At 36.9% G+C, this 24,016-nt stretch overlaps 1 protein-coding gene across 2 annotated transcripts in view; it reads left to right on the top strand.

Moving 5' to 3' along the window:
- Window positions 1–24,016, top strand: part of ITPR2 (inositol 1,4,5-trisphosphate receptor type 2) — a 466,150-nt gene that overhangs the window by 72,344 nt on the left and 369,790 nt on the right. For both annotated transcript variants that reach the window (XM_023644092.2, XM_023644091.2), the window contains exons 3-7: window positions 14,341–14,456; window positions 15,573–15,659; window positions 17,683–17,841; window positions 23,348–23,446; window positions 23,756–23,839. In XM_023644092.2, the coding sequence (XP_023499860.2) occupies window positions 14,341–14,456; window positions 15,573–15,659; window positions 17,683–17,841; window positions 23,348–23,446; window positions 23,756–23,839 (545 nt within the window). The remainder of the gene's footprint in view (window positions 1–14,340; window positions 14,457–15,572; window positions 15,660–17,682; window positions 17,842–23,347; window positions 23,447–23,755; window positions 23,840–24,016) is intronic.

Below are 24,016 nucleotides of genomic sequence, written 5' to 3'. Positions count from 1 at the left end.
TATCCATGTTGTATCATGAATCAATAAATCATTCCTCTTTGTGGCTGAAAGATATTCCATTGTATGTATATACCATGTTTGTTATCTACCCTCAGTTGATGGGAATTTGGGTTGTTTCCAGTTTTTGGCTGTTGTGAATAATGTTTTTATAATCATTGATGTACAGGTTTTTGTGTGGACATATGTTTTCAGTTCTCTTGGGGTATACACCTAGAAGTGAAAAGTGCATATTGGTTTGTGGCTGACTTCTGTTCAACATTGTGTTGGTGTAATTCATTGATGTTGCAGCAGTTCATTCTTTTTCAATACTTTTTAGGATTTCATTCTATGAACATACCACAATTATTTATCCCTTCTCTGATTGATGGACGTTTGGGTTGTTTCCAGTTCGGGGCTACTATGCATAGTACTGCTGTGAGCATTCTTTCCATGTCTTTTGGTGGGTGAAAGCACTCGTTTCTCTTGGGTAAATACACAGAAGTGGAATTGCTGGATCATCCTCTTTTTCTTTGTCTTTCTACGTCATTCCATCATGCTTGTTCATGCTGATGCTGGGCACTCTGCTGACCCCCTCTAGGAGTTCTTCCCTGCCTGGACACACACTGAGGATTGACTCTTCTTTCCATTCCTTCTAAAGCGTCTTGTAACAATCCTCTCCTTCCCTATGTACTTTTTCTTCTATTGATTAACAAAGCAGAGTTTAGCTCATGCCTGCCTATGACTCAGTCTGTTTGTACAGTTACCAGCTAGAGAGCCTAAGATGATTTATAGTGGTGCATTCCCTTATAGTAGTGGCTACTATGAATTTTTGAGGGGCCTAGATCCCTTTTCAAATCAGATAAAAGTTAGAGGCCCTCTGATAGAAAATGCACCTGTGAACACACAAACACACACACACACACAGTTTTTCTTACACTTTTAGGAGATTTGTGGACCTCCATGAATCCCACCAAACTGAGTTCATTGTTCCCAGATTAAGAATCTTCTCTAATGCCTTAAAAAAATATCAACACACTTCAGTCATCCCTTTACACTTTAAGATCTTCTATTCCAAGCTGTCACCGTCCCCTGATGTAGACATGTGAAGGACCATATATGCATTGATATCAAACTGGTAAATACAGAGATCCCAACCTAGCTGGCAAAAGAGGTAGGAATTACTCGCACTTAAAAAAATCATTGTAATTGTGGAATCTTCTTTTCAGTTTTGCTAGCATTTGAGAAATTTTCTAACTGTATCCTTCGCTACTCTTGTTAAACTGCTTAACTAGAAAATAAAAGGAATACATTGCAGTTGAGCTGAGGATATTTTGCCTTGGCCATGGGGACAGCTGGCATCGAGTGGGATGTGCACCCCTCATCTCCCTCCCTCAGGGGGCGCCTTCCCCTCCTGAGCCTGGGCGAGTTTCCTGTCTCCCGTTTTCTTAATGGGTGAATAATTGGTGCTACTCAATTATAGAGTTCCCTGGGAAGAATGTGTGTGGACTAAATGAAGTAGATAATAGTCCATAATAAATTAGATCTTCTTCTTGGAAAAAATGAAATGTTTTGTTTAAAAATTTATTGGTTTAAAATTTTTACAAAAGTAGTAAAAAGTACAAAGTGAAAATCATTTTTCCTTCTCTGCAATGCCCATTTCCATTTCTCAGGTATGACCTCTGTTAATAGTTTCTCTTCCCAGAGTTTTTATCAAGAATATAAAAGCAGGGTGTGGATTTGTTTGTTTTTACCACAACTGGAATCACGTTATACGGTGTTGTGTGGCTTGCTTCTTCCACTTTGCAGAGTAGCACAGACGTGCTTCAGTGTGTGTGCTATGTATGTGCCGATCTATCTTCCTTTCTTCTTGTCTTATTTTTTTAAAGCTTATTTTCCTTTACTACTCATTTTTAGAGTAATGAGTTGATACCCTAACCTCCCAAGTTGACCAATGAGTATTTTTTTATAACTATGAACTCATGGATTTTAACGTTTGGTCATTAATCTCAATGCTCAGATAGTCTCGTCTTTGTTCACTGGGAGCCTCTTCAAATCCTTTTGATCTGACCCGGTAGTCTCTGTTGGCTTCCTCGCTTTCAGGTGTGACAAGGTATTCTAGGCTGTTCTTTTCTCCAAATTAAAATTAAATTTTGGATTAAACCTCAATTTTATTTCATGCCATGTTTTGGAAAATTTGTCTCACTAGGTTTAACCAGAACTACCTGCTGCACCCCTGGGTGTGCCTTATCAGTCAATCACCAAATATTTTTGAGACCTGCCGTGCGTGGGGAAGCAAACCAGTCTCCCCAGCCTTCCTCTTCCTCCATGCTAAGCAAACCACAACCCAAACAAAAAAACCCAAATCCCCATTATATCTTCAAAGTTTATCTTTCGTCTTAAGAATACTTATGAGAAACCACTGATCCATAGAAAGGTAAGTGATTGAAAGCTATTTACAAATATAATAGCTTATTTTTTTCAGTTTTATGGTATAGTAATTTACATACAACAAAAGTCACTCAATTTAAGTGCTCAGTTCAATGAATTTTGGTAAATGTATACAGTTGTGCAACCAACACTATGATCACATTTCATAACCCCCAAAAGTATCTTCTTGCCCCTTTGTAGTCGATCCTTGTCGCCACACGAGTTTCAGGAGACCACTGGTCTTCCTTTTGATGCTGTAGTTTTGCCTTTTCTAGAATTTCATACAAATGCATCACATAGTATGTAGTCTTTTGTGTCTGGCTTTTTTCACTTAGTATGATGTTTTTGAGATTCATCTTTGCTGCTGTGTCAGTAGTTCGGTCTTTTTTCTTTTTTTTTTTTTTGGCTAAGTAGTATTGCATTGTATGGATGTACCACCACATTTGGAGCTGGGTTGTTTCCCCCTCCTTTTTTGGCCATTATGAATAATACTGATGTGAACATTTGCATACAAGCAAACGTGTGGACATATGTTTTAATTCTCTTGAATAAATACCTTGGAATAGGATTGTAGGATCATATATTAAGTGTATGTTTAACTTTTCCAGAAATTTCTAAAATGTTTTCCAAAGTAGCTGAACCATTTTGTATTCATACCATGAATGAGGGTATGAATGTGTGCATGTACCATATATGAGGGTTCCAGTTGCTCCACAGCCTCACCAACATGCAGTATTGTCATTCTTTTTAATTTTAGCTTTTCTAGTGGGTTTGCAGTAGTACATAATTGTGGTTTTAATTTCCAGTTCCCTAAAGACCAGTGATGTTGAGCATCTTTTCATGTACTTGTTGGTCTTCCATTTATATATATATTTGAAGTGTCTATTCATATCCTATTGGGTTGTATGTGTTCTTTTATTGAGTTGTAAGTGCACTTTATATATTCTAGATCCAAGTCCTCTTTTAGATACATTTTGCTTTTGCAGTTTAATTTTAAGTTGAATTTTGATAAGAAAGTGTCCAATTTATCTATATTTTTATTTGAAATACTAAAGAGATAGTCTTATTCAAAGAAAATAATAATACATTTTAAGCACAATTTTATAATCATTAAAGGAGAGAGAAAGAAAAAAGAAAGTAAAGAGAAAGTTTGAAGAAGAGCGAAAGGAAATATTGGAGAAAGAATGAAATAAGACAGAGTAAAGGGCAGAAAATGATTAGGAAAAAGTAAAGAATTAGATAAAACAAGAAAGAGAGATGGAATGAGAGAGAACCTAAGAAATGCAGGAAGAGAACAACAAGCAAATTTAAAGTTATGGAGGAAAAAGGAAAAATAAATATGAAAGGAGAAGACAAAAAAAATCCAGGGAGAAGAAAATGCCGTCACTGTACCTTTTATTTCCCGTCTTATCTCCTGCGTTAGCTGCTCTGTCACCTCCTTGCTCAGTTCCCTACTTCTCAGGCCAGCCTGCTTTTTGGAAGTCTTACCTTTCCTCGCACTCCCCGATTTTTCAATATTTTACTGCTCTTCCAGACATGCAAAATAGCTGGGTTGCATGCGTCCTTTCCATCTTTAATGTATAAAAGCACAGACTCTGAGGGTAGTGGTTTGGGTTTGAATCCTAGCTCTGCCACTTGCTAACTCTGTGACCCTGGGCAGAACCTAACCTTCAAGCTCTGGTTTCACCATCTGTAAAATGGGAATGATGCCAGTATGTGTCTCACATTTTTCTAGGAAGGTTAAAGAATCCATGTGAAGCTCTTATCTTATCAGTGCTTGTACATAGTGGTTGTTCATTCAATGTTAGCTGCACATTAGTGTGAGTGTGTTGGGGAGAGGAAGTGTTTCTTGCTTATTATTCTTTTTACCTTTGTCTTTCTGTTCATCTTTTAATTTGGGAGTTTCTTATGAAAGTAAAATACTTAAGTGACAAAATATCACAATAAGCCTCATGCTTCTGAAACTCTGACATATAAACACAACTGTATTTGTTCATCTGGAGTGTAAAGTTGGAAGTGATAATAATGGATATTTACACAGAGCTTTAGCCTTGAGCATTTTAACCTACTCCTCGCAGATATTTAGTAGCAGAAGACTCACAGGATCCAGGGCTGGAATTTCTTAGTCTCTGTAATAGTGACAGGTCAAACCAAACCAGGCTGTGATAAATACAGCTGAGGCAGGTGAGAAGGCTGAGCTTTTCATCAGTAAATACAGGACGTGAATTCTGTCCTTTCATGCCAGTCACCTCTGCTCCAATTCCCATCATAAAACAGAAGGTAATATTTGGAAGGGCTTCCTTCCCAAGGCAAGATCCCTTCTGCAGCCTTTCTCGTCTGCCTCTGCCTGAACACTATTGTCGAAGTGTGCTTCCCTATGACTAACTTGTACTTTCTGGACTTTTCAATTGCTGACAAGATTTTTCTTACATTGAACTAAATTTTGCTTTGACTCTGGGACAATATGGGTAAAAACTTTCTTCCGTCTTTTACATGTAGACCGACAGCTACATAAAGTGAGATTATGCCTGCTCTTTATTTTCTCTTAGGCAACGTTTCCTTGTTCCTACTATTGTTGACTTCTATATTTTGCTGCTTTCCCATTTGCTTAACTTTGGGTACAAGCTAATTTGTGAGGGTGCCACTTACAATGTGGCATCTATAATTGAGCCTAGTATTCTGGATGTGTGTCCTTGAGCCCAATGATCTGGATGTGTTCCTAGTTCCTCTGGTTGCAACTCCGTTCTTCCAATAACCAGCCTAAAACGGCTGCATCAGCTTTTTAGCTGCCACATCACAGCATTCATTTATTATACTTGGGGTGATCGTACACTTTACTGTCCAAACCAGGACACGTTTGAGAGTGAAAGAGGACACAATTAATGGTTAGGGTTAGGTGACAAGCATAAACCATTGTCCTGGGCATGGAGGGTTGTGTGGTCACTTTAATTATATTAAGTTGAGCTTCAACCTAAAGTCTAGGCTGGTTTTTTTTTTTTTTTTAATAGTATTTCTTAATAGCCCTGGTGCTTCCCTCTATCGCATACTTAAGCAGTTGAATTTTTCTGAACATAAGTGCTGAACTTTGTGTTTAGGCTTGTTTAAAGTTTAATTGTGTTGATTTTTATCTTGTAGAGATGAAAATCTAGATTTTTATCTGTCAAATTAGCTATTCCTCCCCAGTCTGCGTCATCTGAAAATTTGATAAATACCTTTCCTATGTATACTTCCCAGACATTGATAATCTACAGGATGCCTTCCCCAGATCTGTAGCACCAATCCACCTCACCTCATGGGGCCATCAGGCTCCAGTGGGAAACTGGGAACCAAGATGTTAGTGTGTTCCCTTCTCAGGTATTTGCATTTTAATAGGAGACAAAAAAGACTGTAAAACCTTTCAGAGTAGAAAGAATAGATATCTACTCATTGTTTTCCAGGGGACTTGGAGGAGTTTCCTTCCACAGATTCTGAGCATCCTTGGTATATCAGATAACAGATGCTGAATGTGAAGTTACCTGTAGACTTGTTAACTAATAAAAGACACCATCTGATGGATGGGTGTTATAGTAAAGGTAGAGGTCAACCAGAGTGGGGGTAAAAAGATAGTTTTAAAAGAGCATCTTCCTGTTTCATTGTAATTGCCTATATAAAAATTTGATGGGGCAATTAATAAAAGGATAGTTTTTGTGGATTTCAAAAGTCATTCGTAGAGCAAAAAAAAATGTTCAGTCTGTTTTCGGTTTCTTCTCTTCCTGACCACAGGATTTCTCTCTCTCTCTCTTTGTTTATACATATATTTAAAAAATTTTCAGTTCCTTTAACCATGACCTGTGCAAATGTGTAGTCCTCTAGGATAGGGACTTTCAAACACTTTTTATTGCAATTCTCAGTGAGAAATTGATTTTATATTATAATCCAGCGTGTACACACACACACCAGAAACACACACACACACACAGCAGAAACAAGTTTCTTGAAAGAGTGCTTGCTACTTGCAATGTTCTTTATTTCCCTTCCCTTCCCTTTCTGTTCCATCCATTCCATTCCATTCCATTTTACTCCATTTAAAAAGGGCTGATTGAGACCAAGTAAATTGATTGCAAACCTGGTTTGCACAATTACAGTTTGTAAAACACTGCTCTAAAGTTATTGTCCATTGACTCCTAAATGATCTGTAGAGGTAGATGCTTTATGGGGTTATAATCAATAGAAAGCTAGTCTCACTTGGGCATAAATCTACAATGATAATGATAATTAGGACTCCATGATCTTTTTTGTTCTTATGCATAAATCTCTGCTCAGACAGGACCTAGCACAACAAAGTGATTTTGTTTTAGGTCTCCCATATGAGAATAGTAATTAATTCAGTAGCTAGACAATGAACAGAAAGCAATTCTTCAAATATATCTATAACTTGGCGTAAAAGAGCCTGTGTTAGAGTTTTAAAAAAAATTTTAGGCTAGGAGTTATTATTGCCACGCTAAAATTGGTTTAAAAAGGCAAGCCTATCTCTGTAAAGTTAATTTACCTGTATTAATAGTTTAATTGTTCAGTTATTTGAAAATTGTTACTTTCTAAGTGGAGGGCTTGAGGCTGTGAAATTCCCTGCCTGCGTGTTTCTAGCTTGTTACTTCACTGCTTCTTTTAGGTCATCATTATAGATATTCAGATAGTCTCTTTTTTAAAATTTTTTTTAATTAATTAGTTAATTTTTTTTTTTTTTGAGGAAGATTAGCCCTGAGCTAACTACTGCCAATCCTCCTCTTTTTGCTGAGGAAGACTGGCCCTGAGCTAACATCCATGCCCATCTTCCCCTACTTTATATGTGGGATGTGGTCCACAGCATGGCTTTTGCCAAGCGGTGCCATGTCCGCACCTGGCATCTGAACCGGCAAACCCCGGGCCACCAAAGCAGAATGTGCGCACTTAACTGCTGTGCCCCTGGGCCGGCCTTCAGATAGTCTCTTTTTAATATGTTTTTGGGTCTTCGTAGGAGAAGTTCAGCATCTCAGAGTATGAACCCAGGGAAAGCTAGACCATCATGTTGTGTGTTTTAGTTTCAGTGACTGGACCTAGATATATCTGTTTAAGTTTTGATTTGAGAAATGTAGAATGTCTTCTATTAAATTATGAAGATGGGCTTTGGAGACAGATGAATATGGATTAAGTCTAAAAACCAGCTTTGAGACTTTAGGATAGATCTCTAAAACGTTCTCAGTTTCTCTTTCCTCATTTATAAAACTAATGCTTACTTCACAGAGTTTTTGGAAGAATGAAATGAGGTGGTCTAGTTGATAACCTATGATATATAGGAGGTACTATGCAAGTGTAATTATAAATAAAAATAAAAATAAACATAAAATATATACATATATAAAACTTACATGTGTGCATTTATGTATGTGTGTATATGTACATATACATACACACATTTATGTATGTATAAATTCACTTCTGTTTCTTTTCTTTCACACCTGATATTTGAGTAATGGGATTTAGAGACTTGTGTTTTGATTTCTGAATCAGTCGGCTTATTACTCTTTTTTGATTATCAGTATTCATTTGACCCCTTGAGATTGGGAAAATTAATTGAAAAATGATACATTAGGATTTTCTGATAGAAATTTGACTTATGTCTAGTATAATGGTTTGCTTAATGCTAAAATTTGGACTTTGACAAGAATGGAAAGTAGCGTTGATGCATGTGATTACATTTTTCCTCCCCACTCCAAAGGAAGCAAAATAGAAGGTTTCATTTATTTTTGAGTATTTACTCATTAATGCGTGAATCAGGTGATAAATGTTTTTGAAACAGATTCTGTAACATTCCTCTTGATGTCTTAACAATTATTTAATTATATATGCACGTGGCATATTTCTCGTGAAAAACCCATTCATTAGTTTCTTTTGAAGTATTACCAACTGTTATATATATCTATCTATCTTCATACTGTTTCTCTAGGTGTTGTATTATGTTGCAAGACTGTGGTAGGATGGAAACTGAGGCACATCTCACTTTCTGGCCAGTGTTTTTTCCATTGTCTATACCTGCTAACTACATTAAGTGCTTTAATAAATACCTTAAAAAGTCATTCTTTAATTGGCTAAAATCACATCTATTGTGAGAAAAAAATATTCTTAGTATTTGGTAGTAAAATGGTACCATTCGAGGAGATCCTGCTGTGATAATTCCATCAGAGCTGAGGTGGAGATGTCCATGGTTGCTGTCTTGGGATATTTAGGGCTATTGTGTAGAAGTCGAATTAAATTTGTTTTAAATGGCCTCAGAGTTTTACATGTAGAATTATGAACAGCATTTAAAATGAGACAGTTTTTGCCTGAATATGACAAGTCTGCTTTCAAATGGCACCATCACTAGCGGCAGAACACTGAATCGGGTTTGGAGGATCTCAGTTCAAGTTCCAGCTCAACTCCTTACCAGTTTTGTGGACTTAAGAAGAGTCTCACTTTTCTTCTCTGGAACATGGAGAAAATAATCCTGGCTAACTCTCAAGGTTGTTGTGAAGACCAAATGATCCTCATTACCAACATGTGGTACTCTCCATAGTTTACACAGTGCTCCATGGTAGGAAGCTGCAGTGAGCAAACCAAGTGCGTGCGTAACGTCCCTACCACCAAGGGGCCAGATAGTCATTTGTCAGGGCATTCAAGCATCCTAGGTGTGGTTGAACTTGCTCATATTTATAATCTGTTTTAATCTGGAGATTTTATCGTGAAGGGCCAAGGCAATTCCCTCTCTGAGTTTTTACTTCTTTATCTCGGAGAAAGGAAAGGTCAGATTTTATCTGAGCCCCCTTCCACTTCTAACATTTTAGTAGCCTACAAGCCTGTAACTACAAAAAAGCCATTTCCTCCCTCTTCAGTAGTAAAATAGCTGACTTTTGCCTGAGGAAGTTATCCTGCGGTCTTCATGGTTGCTCATCCATGTCTTGTGATAAATTTTCATCCTTCTAACACTTGCGATAAATTTTCTTTGGCCTTTGTGACATTCTAGAGGACACTTTCCATCTAAGATACCCTCCCCACACTTCCCTTAGGCTATGATCAAGGGAGGTAGATGTTTGGTTTGAAATTTGCATGCTTAAACAAAACAAAAGACACTTCTTTTTAAAACATACTCTAAACATAAAGAGTTTTATACAAACGTGTATTCACGATGTCTTTCTTAGAGAAACTGAAGAGCAAAAAGAGAGCTACCATTATATTTTCAGCTAATGAATGTGTACCTCTCCTCTGACCAACTGTGAATTCTAATTGCTAGTGTCCAGTGGCCCCTTGTCTGCCTGTCCCTTACCCTGGGGAGGGTTTTCTTACCACTTCCCATTTTTATCATTGGGAAGGTCCCATTGTCTTCATTGAACTTTGCTGCATCCTGTTTATATCATAAAGAGAAAAGGAAAACCTCCCCATGCCCTCCCTCCCTACCTTTCTCCACGTGGAGATAATAAAGCCCTTGGCAACCGTGTTCCCTGTAATCAGTATGAGGTAATTTTACAAGCTATCATGAAAGAGCCATTTGTTGAACGCCCGCTTTGTAACAGGCATTTGCTGATGGTTTAATATGTCGTGCCTCATTTAAATCTTACAACATCTTTAGGAGGGAGGAGAAATGAAACAAAGTTTCTTTCTACCATTCCCAAAGAAAGTTGCTGGCCACTGCATAACTTGAACTTGACATGTAATAGTCCCAAATGGAGACTGCCTTAGATAACAAATATTTTAGAAAGTGCTTTGATAGGTACAAAGCAAAACATTTCAAAAGTATTTAGCTAGGTGTTGTAAGTGGAGGTTTAGACTGGTTTCCTGCCAGATTTACACGGAACCATGTGGGAAAGTTGCGTCTTTGACATACAGTGTTCTGGGCCGTGGATTACGTGCTCCACATGGCTGGAAGGGCTTTCCTATTTCTTCCCTCCACTAGGATTTACAAGCAGGCTAAAAATGCCGCTGATTCTTTCAGTTTAAAGTGAACACTTCTGGGAGGCTTAATTTCCTTCCCCAGTTGTTAACAAAAATGTTCTAATTCTAAGGCATAGTTCTTCTAATATTGCCTGAGCGAACATATCATGTTTTGTCAGAGCACTAACGTTTCCTGAACTTCTGTAATTCTGCAAAATTGTTGGCTTCAGGTCTTCAGGTTAAGCTTTTAAAAGAATGTAACTCAAATTGCTTCCTTTTATTTGTGTTTTTGGTGTTTGCTGTGTGAGGCAAACCTTTCCTTTTGTATTATTCTTTGAGTTTTGAAATGCTGAAGAGATTGTTAGCAAATTAACAAATGACACTGAGTAGTTTCTAATTGGAAAACCCCGTAAGATCTTTTTCTTTGAAGTATATACACCTCTGATTTTAGAGAGCCAGCAGACTCAGGAATACTAGAGAGCTGGTGTTAGAAGTATGGCGAGGAGGGCGGGAGAGAGCGGACAGCTCTGAGATGGCGGGAGAGAGCGGATAGCTCTGAGATAGCTGGATTCCTCCTTGCTCGTCAGTCTCCACCCGTGCTGGTGTTAGTGGCTGTATCTGCATATTTTAAAAGATGTTACAAAGTAAGAAAGATTGCAGCCTCTGCTCACTGCCATGCTGTTTCAGGGAACTCAAGAATTTTATACAAAACCACATTGTGGCATCTTAAACCAAAGGGGCAAACACGTTGTCTTGGGCAACTTGGGGTTTGGGTTTGGGTTTAATTAGAAAATTCTACTTTTGTGGCTCTTTGCTGAGAGCTCTGTAAGGGTTTAGTCATCTCTTAATCTTAGTGAAGCTATTGCTGAACGAATGAAGCAATATTAATAATAATACCTTACATTGATAATAGAGCTTTAAAGTTCACAGAGTACTTTCACACAGATTATCTTTTTGTGCACCTCAGCAACCTTGTAACTTAGGCGTGGCAGATATTATTGACACTTTTATTATGCAATAAATTTAGAAACAGACAAAATACTTGACTAGCCCAAGACGAGTGGGTTTAAAGAAAAAAGTTTTCTAAAAGAGGCAGAGAGAATTAAACACACACACACACACACACACACACACACACACACACACACACACATACACACACATCCATCACCATCACCACCACCACAACCAACAAAAGCATTTTTACATAAGTCAGTGTATGCCCTGCGTTCCCTCCCATCAACCAGAATAGTCCTGTGGTATTAGTTCCCACGCAGAAACAGGTCGGTTATTTACTGTAATATAAAATGAGATGCCACCTGTGGGAGGTTGCTGACGAGGACCATAAAACGAAGGCCATGAAAATGGAAAGGGCTTTTGAAACCTAAGGCTTTGTATCTCAGACAGTGTGGGTGGAAGCTTGTTCATCTGTCCATCTTCACTTTCTCTCGCCGTCATCTTTTCCCACTCTACATCTAACAGATAGAAAGCCTGTTGGTTCTTCTGGTTTCTTTTAAATCTATGGCTATCTTAATATTACCATACAGCCCAAATTCAGATCCTCATTGTCTCTCAGCACACTGGCAGTGGGCTTTTGTGCTGGTCTTCTCACCTTGTTTGCATCCTCTAGCATATGCTGTAAGAGCTTAACACCCTTTAAGAGTTTGATGTTTCCTATGGGATGAAGACCATACTCCTTAGCCTAGCACATAGTACTCTGCAGACCCTGACTTCAGCCAAGCACTCCATTTTCCTGTCACAGCCCAGGCCATAGTTTTCCTGCATGGTCAGCGGGTCCCTTAGCATAATTCTTCTCTGCCTTTGTAGTGGCTGTTGGCTCTGGAACCCCTCCCCTCTGAGCATTTGAACCCTCTTGCCAATGTGCTGAATTAGTATTGTTTCTTTAAAACTCGGCTTGTGTCTCCTCTTTGGGAAGACTTTCTAGCCTCCCCTTGTGAAGCTGCCACATGCATCTTTGTGCCCCACAGCACCTTCTCCAGAGCTCCATTGTGAAACTTCAGCACGTGGTAGATGCCTGTCTCACCCAATCAACTGTGACCTTTCTGAGGACAGGATCTGAGTCTTGTGACCCAGCAGCAGGACCTGACCAGTAAACCTGGGTTGGCGGAATGTTTGGCTTCACTTCACAATACCTTTACCCACAACGATCAGGACCACAGCACACGCAGTTTCTTTGCGAGCTACCCAAAGATACCACTAATTAGAAGGGCTGCTGGGGTGGTCTAGAATCTAGGAAAAATATTTTCTCTGTCAAAGGGCCATTTCTGAATGAACTTAATTAGGAATTTGAAGTGATGGAGAAGAAAACAATTTTTCTCTTTCCTTTTCGTACGTGAAGGAAGTTGGAAGTATAGACTGCAGATTACAGAGTTCAGTTCTGCTTGAATACGGATTTGTGTTTTTGCTGCACTAAAACAATGCAGAATTTGGTTACTTGCCTAATATAGGACACTCAGAATAGTCTGTTGTGTTAAATTGGGAGCACTCTTTTGGAGGTATCTGTAAACAACCTCTGTATTTGTGCTTGAAAAAATTTGTCAATTCTCTTTGTAGTTGTTAACATATAGGAAATAATTTCTAGGGCTTATAAAATATGTTGCCAAGGAAAACACTTTTCAGGTCGACTTGGTGTTCACACACATGTGCCAAATGGTGATTCCTTTATCATATTGTAATTGTGACAGGCTCTCAGCCTGCGTTTAGCACTTAGAAGGTGTGTATTTTCTGCTGCTTATAAAATATTTAGTCATTCACATCAGTAACTTTTAAACCAGAAATTAATAATTAGTTTTCTGTAGCCTCGTGTGTGTATGAGCAGAGGGCAATCAATAGAATTTGTGTTTACAAGCTATAGAAAAAAAAGTTATTTCTTCAGAATTTTTTAAATTCCTTAAAAAATTTAGTTACAGTTCTTGATCATTTATGTCATTAAAAGCATGAGAAACTGGGATTTGAAAAGAGTTCAAGCCTATCATTTAATTTTATAATTAATTTTAAAGAGAATAAGAGAATGAGCATATATATGATATAGTCAAGAATGTGGCTGAAGTGGATATTTGAGTTGACTGAATTTTATTTTTGTGATGTGTATTTGAAAAATGAGAATGATTATTATAAATATTAACACATCCATTAAAATACAGTAAATTTGTTACTCTGAATTCTTACAATTTTTTGTGAGAAAAATGAAAATAATGTTTGGATCTTCTATGTCACTATTCCTTTATCATAGAATATTAGGAATTGACCTTTATTCTAGATTGTCATCCATTCCACAGACATACAAAATCATTAGCGTATGGAAATATTGTTTAGTCAAACTTCCATTTTCCTCATTAAAAAGAAAAAATATATTTTGCTTTGTGCCTTAGAGAGATCACTAACTATATTATTCCGCTAGAATTTCCTATCTTGATATTTAGTGGTAGAGTCAGGACTATAATCTTGGCTTGTTTGTTTTCTTTTGCTTTGTTTTTCCATTATAACATGCTGCATCTCAGATTTCCACACCATATTCATCCCAGGTATGTGGAAACTTTGGGAATGGATGACTGAAATGGTCAGCTGTGATGGTTTCTACTTTTTGCATCACTCTGGCTGTCAAAGATACCATGAAAAAGTAGTTAATTGTGCAAGTTCAGATAAGGCAGTGAAACTCACTAATCTCATTCTATTCACTTTCTCAGACCAGGTACTCCATTATAATTAAGAAGTGCCTTGCCATGTAATGATTACATTTGTTGGATTTCTTTATAAATAACACTAGCTATGGTATCCTTTAAAAAACCTAAACTAATGAAGAAGGGGGTATTTTAACAGTCTAATTATTTGAAAAGAATGTTATAGGGGGAATTTAAGAGTTGATGGGGGAATGGGCTAGATGACCTTTAAATGTTCTTAATACTCAGGGATTCCAAGATTCCAGTGCTAGGCTATACGGGAAATCTCAGAAATACTGGTTGTCTTAGTTACAATGTTTTTGTTTTGTCATAGACTGTCTCTTTAAGGTGTGCCCTATGAACCGATATTCTGCCCAGAAACAATATTGGAAAGCTAAACAGGCCAAACAAGGGAACCACACAGAGGCAGCCTTGCTGAAGAAATTACAGGTAAGGGCCAGGCTTCCATTTGTCTGGCTTAGTCTGGACCAAGAACTGCAATAACAAAAGATCTCTTTTGTAGCTTAGTGATTTCACTCAATACACAGAGATTTAGAATAGATGTAGCAACACATTGAAAGTGGAAAGGACGTTTAAGTTACAGGGTGTGACTCCTTATTTCCTGGCATGTAGGTAATACATTCCTGCTCCTATTTTGTAGGGTGTGTCAGACTAATTCAGAGTCACATCAAACTGGAAACCAGTTCAAATTCTCTGTAGGAATATCAAATCCAGTTATATTTTACTTGGCATGGTACTTAATCTTTTGAAAAACTATGGGAAAAGAATTAAAGTCTCTTGTTTCTGGTTTGGGCTGAGTGTAAATTTGATAGAACTTAATTTTGTGTCATTGAAATTCCTGTTACTTTCAGAATTAAAACTATATTTTGAGGCTTCAGAAATTCGCCTACTCTCTAGCATTATTCTTCTGAAAGTAATTTTATAAGACCAAAGAGCCTAGTACTTTTCTGAAATTTCTTACATTAGAGCATCCAAAGATATTTTGGGCCAAATTTCAGCATTGCATTGAGAGAATCCTCACACTGTATTATAATCATGTTTTAATCTTTGACCCTCCTCCCCAGGCACCAAGAGTAAAGCAACTAGCCTATTTTATTTTTAATTTATTTACTTTTTTGACTTTTAAAAAATTAAAAAATTTAAAAAAAATTTTATTGAGGTCATAATAGTTTATAACATTGTGAAATTTCACTTGTACATTATTACTTGTCTGTCACCATATATAAGTGCCCCTTTACCCCTTATGCCCCCCCTACCCCCTCTGGTAACCACTAATCTGTTCTCTTTGTCCATGTGTTTGTTTATCTTCTACATATGAGTGAAATCATACAGTGTTCATTTTTCTGTCTGGCTTATTTCGTGTAACTTAATACCCTTAAGGTCCATCCATGTTGTTGCAAATGGGACGATTTTGTCTTTTTTTATGTAACCAGCCTATTTTATTCATGGTTGTTTTTTTTGTTCCTAAAAAAACTTATTTCTTTGTCAATTATTGCACTCCACTTGCTATGTTTCCACATTGAATATTTGATAATCATTTTCTAGCATGCTGCAGAACTGGAACAAAAACAAAACGAATCAGAGAATAAGAAACTGTTGGGAGAAATTGTGAAATACAGTAATGTTATACAAGTAAGTGTCTTTTTACTTTCTCTTAAAAGAGGTGGATGTTTTATGGGTAATTTGCATTTGGTAGGAATGCCAAACTCCATTAAAATTTTGGGATACAATAGTTTGTTCTTTGGTGAGAATTATGGATATTGTGATATTTTTACTTGATATTCCGTGTGCTATTCTATGTGTTTGTGAATAAGTCTGGTGTGTACACATAAAGAAGTGAGCTTATCTAGATATGTGCACAAGTTATTACAACAAAAGGAAGAAGATGGGGAAACATAATCTCTAAAGGCCTGTAATAAAATAGTCCTTTCGAGTTAATGGACTAACGTGTAACGTATGAAGCTTTATCTTTTCATATTGTGGGGAGGAACATTTTCAAATTGTACTTTTAGTTGGAGATTGTCCTTGAGTTGTTATTAGAAGGTCTTCTATTTCCGTTGGTTTGCGTACTGATTTATCTCAGCTGCAGTCCTTTCTTGTGCTTCACTTGGATCTTAACTTTGTACTTGGTTATTTGTTAATATATGCCCCACCTTGTTCCAAAAAGAATGTAAGGCATTTTCAAAAATACATACCACAAAACAAGATAAAATGGAAATAAATAAGGCAACTGTGTCAAAGGGAAAATAATGGTTGGATGAATAGGTGAAGTCAGGGGTGAGGCATGTTTATAAAAACCATGCTATGAAGTCTGGTAAACTTTGGCTCAAAGCCTTTTTGTTGCCCACGTAGCTGTAAGGAAAGTGTGATACATTACAGCATTCACATAGGAGGTCCATAATATAGAAGTAAGTCAGCAGTCTAGAAGCACAACCGTTGCCAGGAAGAAAATCAGAGAAGTGTTTCTCCAATGAGCTCTCATAAAGAGGACACTGTTTAATATAGTAAACAATAGCTTTAACAACTTCCTTACAATAAATACTACAATGAGGTGTTTCATTGAGCTGTTTTAAAAAATAATATTCCTTAGTGTTTGTTTATTGGCCAGTGGCAAAATGCCAGAGCACAGGGCAGTGGAAGCAGGTCTTTCATGGGACGAGGTGAGAGCGCCTGTGTCTGCAGCTCCCTGAATGTGTTACTTACTCTAATGATAGATTATGTGATACCTGTGGCATGGGTGCACTGCATGTCCCTTGGACAATCCTCCAGAAATAGAGTTTCTCTTAACCAAGTTTTGATTAATATTAAGTGCCAGCAAGTCGAGCTTATGTTTTCGTCAAGAACCTCAAGAGCAAATGTTTGCTTGGTCAGTTAGGGGCTGAGCCACGTGCGCCAACATGGTGGATCCCAAAGGAGGGGTGTTGGCCCATGATGGTTTTCATTGGTTTATGAGATAATTTCCTTCATATTGTGAGTATTAAAATGACTATTCTGTTTTGAAATGATTGTAATGCTAGACAGGAAGGTTATTTGTTTTACTTTTCCTACTCAGTAGAATAATGTCTTGGAGTGATTTTGTCCATAGAATCCAAAAAACCTGAGAAGTGGTGCTTCTGTACTCCTTTGAGACGCGAGTAGGGTCAGCGTCCTCTGTCAGAAGGTGCAGAGCCTGTTTAGGCTGCCCAGCCCGCATCCTCACAGAGGAAGAATTAGGGCTGTCTGTGGGCAGGGTTAATAATATTACATGGGTTGGTGCATTATTTTAGTTTCTTGGATATTCTTTAGTAAATTCGGTTTTTGTGGCCATGCAGGAATTGAGAAAGAATGTGGTTTGAGGGAAACTCCAGGTCTCCTTTGGGAAGGCTGGTTTTATTCTATTATTTATCAGTAGATAAAAATCGTTTAGAGGTGTCCCCTGGTTTGTTTTCCTCATATGCCCACTTTGTTTTGAAGCAGAATTGGGGGTGGAGGTGAGGAGGAACCCAAAGAAAGTCAACTCGGAAGGATGGTGAGTGAGGAGTCTGAAAAGAGTGCCTTTGTTTAATCTCCACCCAAGTTGTGTTATGTGGGCGCATGATATATCTATAAACATATACATGTAATTAACAGAAGAGATCAGAGAATAAAGGCGGTGATCCATGTCTTTTCCCTACAGCTGCTGCATATAAAAAGCAACAAATACCTGACAGTCAACAAGAGATTACCCGCTTTACTGGAGAAGAATGCCATGCGTGTGTCCTTGGATGCTGCAGGAAATGAAGGGTCTTGGTTCTATATTCATCCCTTCTGGAAGCTGAGAAGCGAGGGTGACAATGTATGTGAATATAAAATTGAGAGAGAAATAGTGCACTCATAAGGACAATAATTCTTAATAAGTGAGAATCCAGAAAGTACAAAGAGAGGAAGTATAGTTTTCAAACTTCAACACATTATTTTTATGTTAGTATGTTTAATAGGTTAAAAGTATTTATTTATGGCACAAATTGTGCTCAGGAATTGTAAAAAGATAACGTTCAGATTAATTTAAAATCATCTTTCAGTTAGAATTTGTGTGAAAGAACTTAAGTAACCTTAATATTGGCTGAGACTTTTAAAAGAGAGGTAGAGTTTGTTTTCTTTCCTAGTCAGGAGGGAGCGTGGTTGTAAGGAAAATGAGCTGTGCTTACGAAATGTTGTCTACTTCTTTGAATTAATAGAGTAACACAGTGAATCATGACAATATTTTGTTTACTGGCTTTTTGGTCAACTGTTTACACTCTGTACATCTTAATAGATGTGTGATATATGAGGAGCTATAGATTGGCACCTGCTTGTTGATGACAATACTTAAAATACGTTGTGGAATATGTGCATGTTGTATCATGTAAATTTTAGTAATTGCTAAAATATTTTCTGCTACTTTATAGAATAGAGAAAATAAAAACTGTGTGAAATGATTCAATAGGCTCAATAGTTATTTTTGTGTGTAATAAATACAGTAGCTAGTGACAGTCTCTAGCACATGGGAGATGCTCAGTAAATGCTGGTTGACACTGAATACTGAATACCTTTTGTAAAAAGAATACCTTACAAATATTAGGTCAGATGATCAAGAAAAATAATTGAGATTTAGAAAAATTAACACTGTAAATTCAAAGCAATATAAAAGTATAATTATTCTGACAGAGTTTTCTCAATACTTTGATTACATTTTAAATATGTTTTGGATATTTCTTGTCTTAGAAATGTCTTTTTTTTAATAGTCAGTCTATTTTTTCCAGTGAATTTTGAAGTACAAATTCAATTCCACAGGATGCAAGCTTCATGGTTTAATTTGGTTAATAAATTATCTGGTGATAACCTCCTTAGGTAAGGTTTGGGAGAAGCATGGCATGCAGAAATGTAATGCACTTTAAGTTTTGTGTTGGATTCCTTAAAAACAGAAGCCCCACTTTTTTTTCTTTTGGCATCAAGTGATGTGTGCTGTGAGCATGGAATGTATTTTAATTTCAGTAGGTAGTTAATTACAATCAACTCTCAATTATTCAGGGACTGATTATGCAGTTTATGAACATCCTGTGTCTTTTGATGCCCTTTCTTGTGATGCTCTTGCCCTCTCCAGCCCTCCACTGAGTAGTGTCCCTGGCTGTAGATGCTCAGTGATGACTAAATGTCAGAACAAAGAAAACCTGGGCTCAAGCTCTAAAGGAATGCAATGAAATAATTGGATAAACTGGGGCCTTTGGAGTTGCTGTGGACTTTATTAATTCGTTCTATCTGTTTGTTTATTCATTCTATCTATTCCTTTCCCTGCTCCCAAATGGCTTTACAGGATCAGCAGAGAGTTGAATGTAATGAACTATTTCAAATACTTAGTTGTATTGGTAGAAGAAAACCCTCCCACTCAAACACTCCATCTTGGTTAAAGTGGACAATGTACTTCTTAAGTGCCTTATAGAAATCCTCCTTATGTAGATGTGTTCCATAAAGCATGGCTAAAACAGTCTTCCACGTTGCTTTTTGCTGAGACAGCTCACTGTTTTTGCTCGCCACTCCGTAGCTTTTGTATGTGATTAAGATTGTTGTGAAAGCATAAGCACACCCACAGCCCTATATTTGCCACATAGATAATTGTATTGTAATGCTCATTTTCTTCCCTAAGAATAGGTAGCATTTTTCTAAAATACAAGCCTACTGTATTTTATTGAAGGCAATTGGAAAGGCTGTCACTTCAAAACAAGTGGTTTAATTATTGCTGATTTTCTTCAAAAGCCTATTAAGATAAGAAGAGGAAATTGCAACGTTCAAAGGACTTTTAAAATTATATTTTACTATTTAGCAATAATTTAACTTATGATTTAGATTGTAAGTATCCAACAGGATGTTTGGTGACCAAAATGAAATGTAGGAAGGAGGCTGCTGATAGTCTGGGGAGAAAAATGTTCATATCCTCAAAAATCAATGGTTTCTATCATTTAAGAGCACCTTTGTCATATGTCTTATAGAATTGTGGGGTGTATAGTTTGGGGAGAAAAATAGATTCATGGATTCCTCAACTTTCGGCTGTCTAGAAGCTTTTGCTTACTGTTGAGCAGTTAGAAAGTCACTGGGGACAGCCTTGAGCAGAGTACATAAATATTTCATTTTCATTTATTTTCCCATAATTGAGTAGTTAATTTTTCATGTTCAACTTTGAACTAAGAAGACGTTAGTTCTTTACCTTGATGATAGATTTTAAAAGGGAGAAAAGGTCAGATATTCTTTCAGTCAAGAGAAAAATTCAGCTCCTAGGGAGAAAGCCCCTTCAAATAGCACATAAATTTTTGCTGTTTTGCAAAACTAGATCCCTTGGAAGTCTAGCAAAGGCGGGACTGGATCCCTGGTGTTTTGATTTCTATGGCAATGTTCTTTTCCCCATAACAGGTGCCACTTCAAAAGAAGGGTCGCTGCCAGTAGTATTTACATTGCTCTTCATTTTCGGTACAGTCCCAGCTTGAATCTTATATGGCTGTTACATAGAATCAACAAAAGTGATTTTGGAATTGGAAATTTTTTTAAAGATGTTTGTGCACTAGGGTGAATGTAATATGGCAGAAAATGATTTCACCCTCAAGTTCTATATTACATATACAGCTTCTCAGAAGGCATCTGACCCTGTCAGTGGGTCAGGCCCCATGATGCACCCTTCTGAGAATATTACCATCTTCCATATTTGCCAAGTTTGTGTAATTCAGTGTGAATTCCCTGAGAATAGGAACTATTTCTTACACACTTTTGTATTCTTCTTGGTACTTCTTACCGTTCTTTTTATTTCTTTTGATTGGCGTCTTGTCTATTTCATTTGCAAGTTTCTTTCAGCTTGCTTAGTCAAAGTAACCATTGTCAAGAACAAGACCGAGGATCTGGAAATTAGTGAATTAATATTAGATTCTCCTTGTGAATAGGGTTCTTATGAACCCTTGGAGTTTGGAACATTTTGGTTCTATGGCTGGTCTCTTAAAAATATAAGATGTTACAAGTGGTGTTTTGAAGTAAATATAGCCTATGGACTGACTCAAAGCTTAAGACAACTATAGTAAAGTAGTAAGACTTAAAACAGTGGATATAGGTACAACCAGAAGTATTCTTTTAATTGGAAGGACATAGCTAAAATATATCACTATATTTAGCAACTTATTGGCTAATGTTTATATGATACAGATATGTTTATCTGTATCATATAAATCCAGTTTTTCCTTAAGAAATTAGAAGACCAGATGTAGCACTGGCAGAATGTGGTAGTAAGTCCCAGTATGCTAGTATGGGCGACTACTCAGACTGCTACATGGCTCTGAGACTTGGAGCTGCCTTGGTTTCATGTGCAATAACAAGTATCTTGTTTATTTTTTTCGGAGGGGGATGTTGGAAATTTGTTTATGTCATGTTGACTTTTATATGTTTTTGTTTATACTTAATCTTTTCAAATACCAATTCATGGTTCAAAATGGAAAACAGTATAAAGATATATTGTGAAAAATCTCCCTTCTATCCTCTTTTCCATCTCCCCAATTCCTGCCCCTTCTTGCACAGTTAACCACTGGAAGGATTTCTTATGCGTATACTCTTACTTCCTCCCTCCCTTTTTTGCACAAATATAGCTCTGCCCCCATCCTCTCACTTAAGACTGTTTCGTGATGATCTTTCCTTATCTGTACATAGAGAGCTTCTATGATGGGTCTTTATGAGTCGCAGCATCTGGCTGATTATGGACTTGAAAGGCAGGTGATGAATAGAGACCAGTCTTGTAAACAATAGAAGTTATTTCTGCAAACCAAAAAACAACCTTCTTTTGCTCAAATAGTGAGCTTGAGCCTTCTCTATCATATTTGAATCTCCAGATATAGTTTGTGACAACAGTACCCCATATGTAAATGTAGACTCCTGTATATAATCCATAAAAGGTTAATTTATATTGAAAATTTGAAATTATGTTCTATAAAGTCTTGGTCTAGGTTAAGATACAGGGAGAAGAAGTTTTATTTATTCTTATTGTCTGAGTCCTAATTTGTTTTTCAGTTATCTGTCAAACTAATCTATTCTAATATTCAGTTGGAAAGAAATATGCAATGAGAGAGTTGGTTTTCATTTCTGAGATAGTGAACAATTCCATAAATGAGAGTATAGCTTCTCCAGTAATGCCTTCTAACAGAATTTAACAACAAAAATAACTTTAATAACTCTAAAATTAAACTGTTCATTATTATCATTAAGAAAGCATAACTTCATTTCCCCACAATTTGAGTTATGAGTAAAAATACTTAAAGATAAATTGGACATTGTTAATGATAGCATAAATGAAAAATCAACTTAGGCTTAATTTCTCTACAGCACTTTTCCCATAACCAATTTAAAAAATTTTTTATTAAAAAAATTTTATTTAAAAATGACCAGTGGCCAGCCCCGTGCGCTAGTGGTTAAGTTTGTGCGCTCTGCTTCAGCAGCCTGGGGTTTCACTGGTTTGGATCCTGGACACTGACCTTGCACTGCTCATCAGGCCATGCTGAGGTGGTGTCCCACATAGAAGAACCAGAAGGACCTGCAACTAGAATATGCAGCTCTGTACTGGGGGGCTTTGGGGAGAAGAAAAAGAAGAAAAAAAAAAAGATTGACAACAGATGTTAGCTCAGGGCTAATCTGAAAAAAAAAAATGCATAGGCTTAAGAAGCAATAATAGTTTTGGATGTTTAAGATAAAAGTGAAGCAGATGCTCAAGGTCCAAACAATAAACATATTTCTACAAGGTCATACCTAATTCTTCATTTCCTGAATTCAGATGACGTTAGAATGTTTAATAAATTTCTGGGCTTATGGGAAAGATCAAATTTAACGGACTTGTTTTTAATTCCAGAGATAATGCAAATGTATAACATTTTCTGCTTGCAGTTGAAGTGGTTCTAACATTTAGGCAGATTGGTTTTTTGTGGTAGATGCATTTACTCTATCTGCTGTGCTCATGGTATAAGACCTCGTGTGGAGGCATAATGACCTGTTCATCGATGTTAAGAAAGCTCTAACTGAAATGGGAGGCTAACAGGAAAAGGATCTACACTAGCTTTATGAATCCAGACTGATAGGCACTATGGGACATGATTATGTGATCATTTATCAGAAGATATTTTACCTCAAAGAGAAAACAACTAAAATTTGTATGGAGGTGTTAGGTCAATAACAAGGACTTCTTTTTTTTTTTTTTTTTTTTTTTTTTTTTAATAACAAGGACTTCTGGGCAGTTATTTTTAGCTTCAAATATAGCACCAAAGATCCATGCAGTGTCTCAACTGTAACTTATTTCTGATTCCTAGATTGTTGTAGGAGATAAAGTTGTTTTGATGCCCGTGAACGCAGGACAGCCACTACATGCCAGCAACATAGAGCTTCTTGATAATCCAGGGTGTAAAGAGGTAAGTTCGGGAGGAAGGGAAATTAATTTGTTGATTTTTCTCATGAGAGAGAGAGAAAAAAAATGTCATATTAGTTTCTTTCCTTGTTTTCATGAGTGTAAAGCCAGTTATGCTAATTAATATTCCTAAGGTACGTGTAGCTAATGAGTAGCTGTTGCTATTTCTGGATGGTCTTTTGAAGATATTTGCATTGAGTTACATACTTCATTGTCCAAAGTTGTCTTTTTTCTCTTTTTACTAGTTGACGTAATAATTTCTGGTATAAAATGGAATCTGCAGTCTTATAACGTAACATTTCTTCATTAATAGGTGAATGCTGTTAATTGCAACACTAGCTGGAAAATCACTTTATTCATGAAATATAGTTCCTACCGAGAAGATGTACTGAAAGGAGTAAGTATGTGCTACACAGAAAGTTTATTGGAAGACCTGAAGTCTTTCTGGACTTCTAGATGCAAAGCAAGTGTATTCATAGTTTAGAATGTGACTATAAACCTTAGTACTATGAGTGTTATATTGTGTTTCCCCCCCTATATGTGGAAATGTATAAATAATCATTAAAAGCCAAGT

The sequence above is a fragment of the Equus caballus genome, chromosome 6 (assembly GCF_041296265.1).
Source record: "Equus caballus isolate H_3958 breed thoroughbred chromosome 6, TB-T2T, whole genome shotgun sequence".
Taxonomy (NCBI): Eukaryota; Metazoa; Chordata; class Mammalia; order Perissodactyla; family Equidae; genus Equus; species Equus caballus.
The sequence above is the reverse complement of the archived record's forward strand: the minus strand, read 5'-3'. Positions and strand labels throughout refer to the sequence as shown.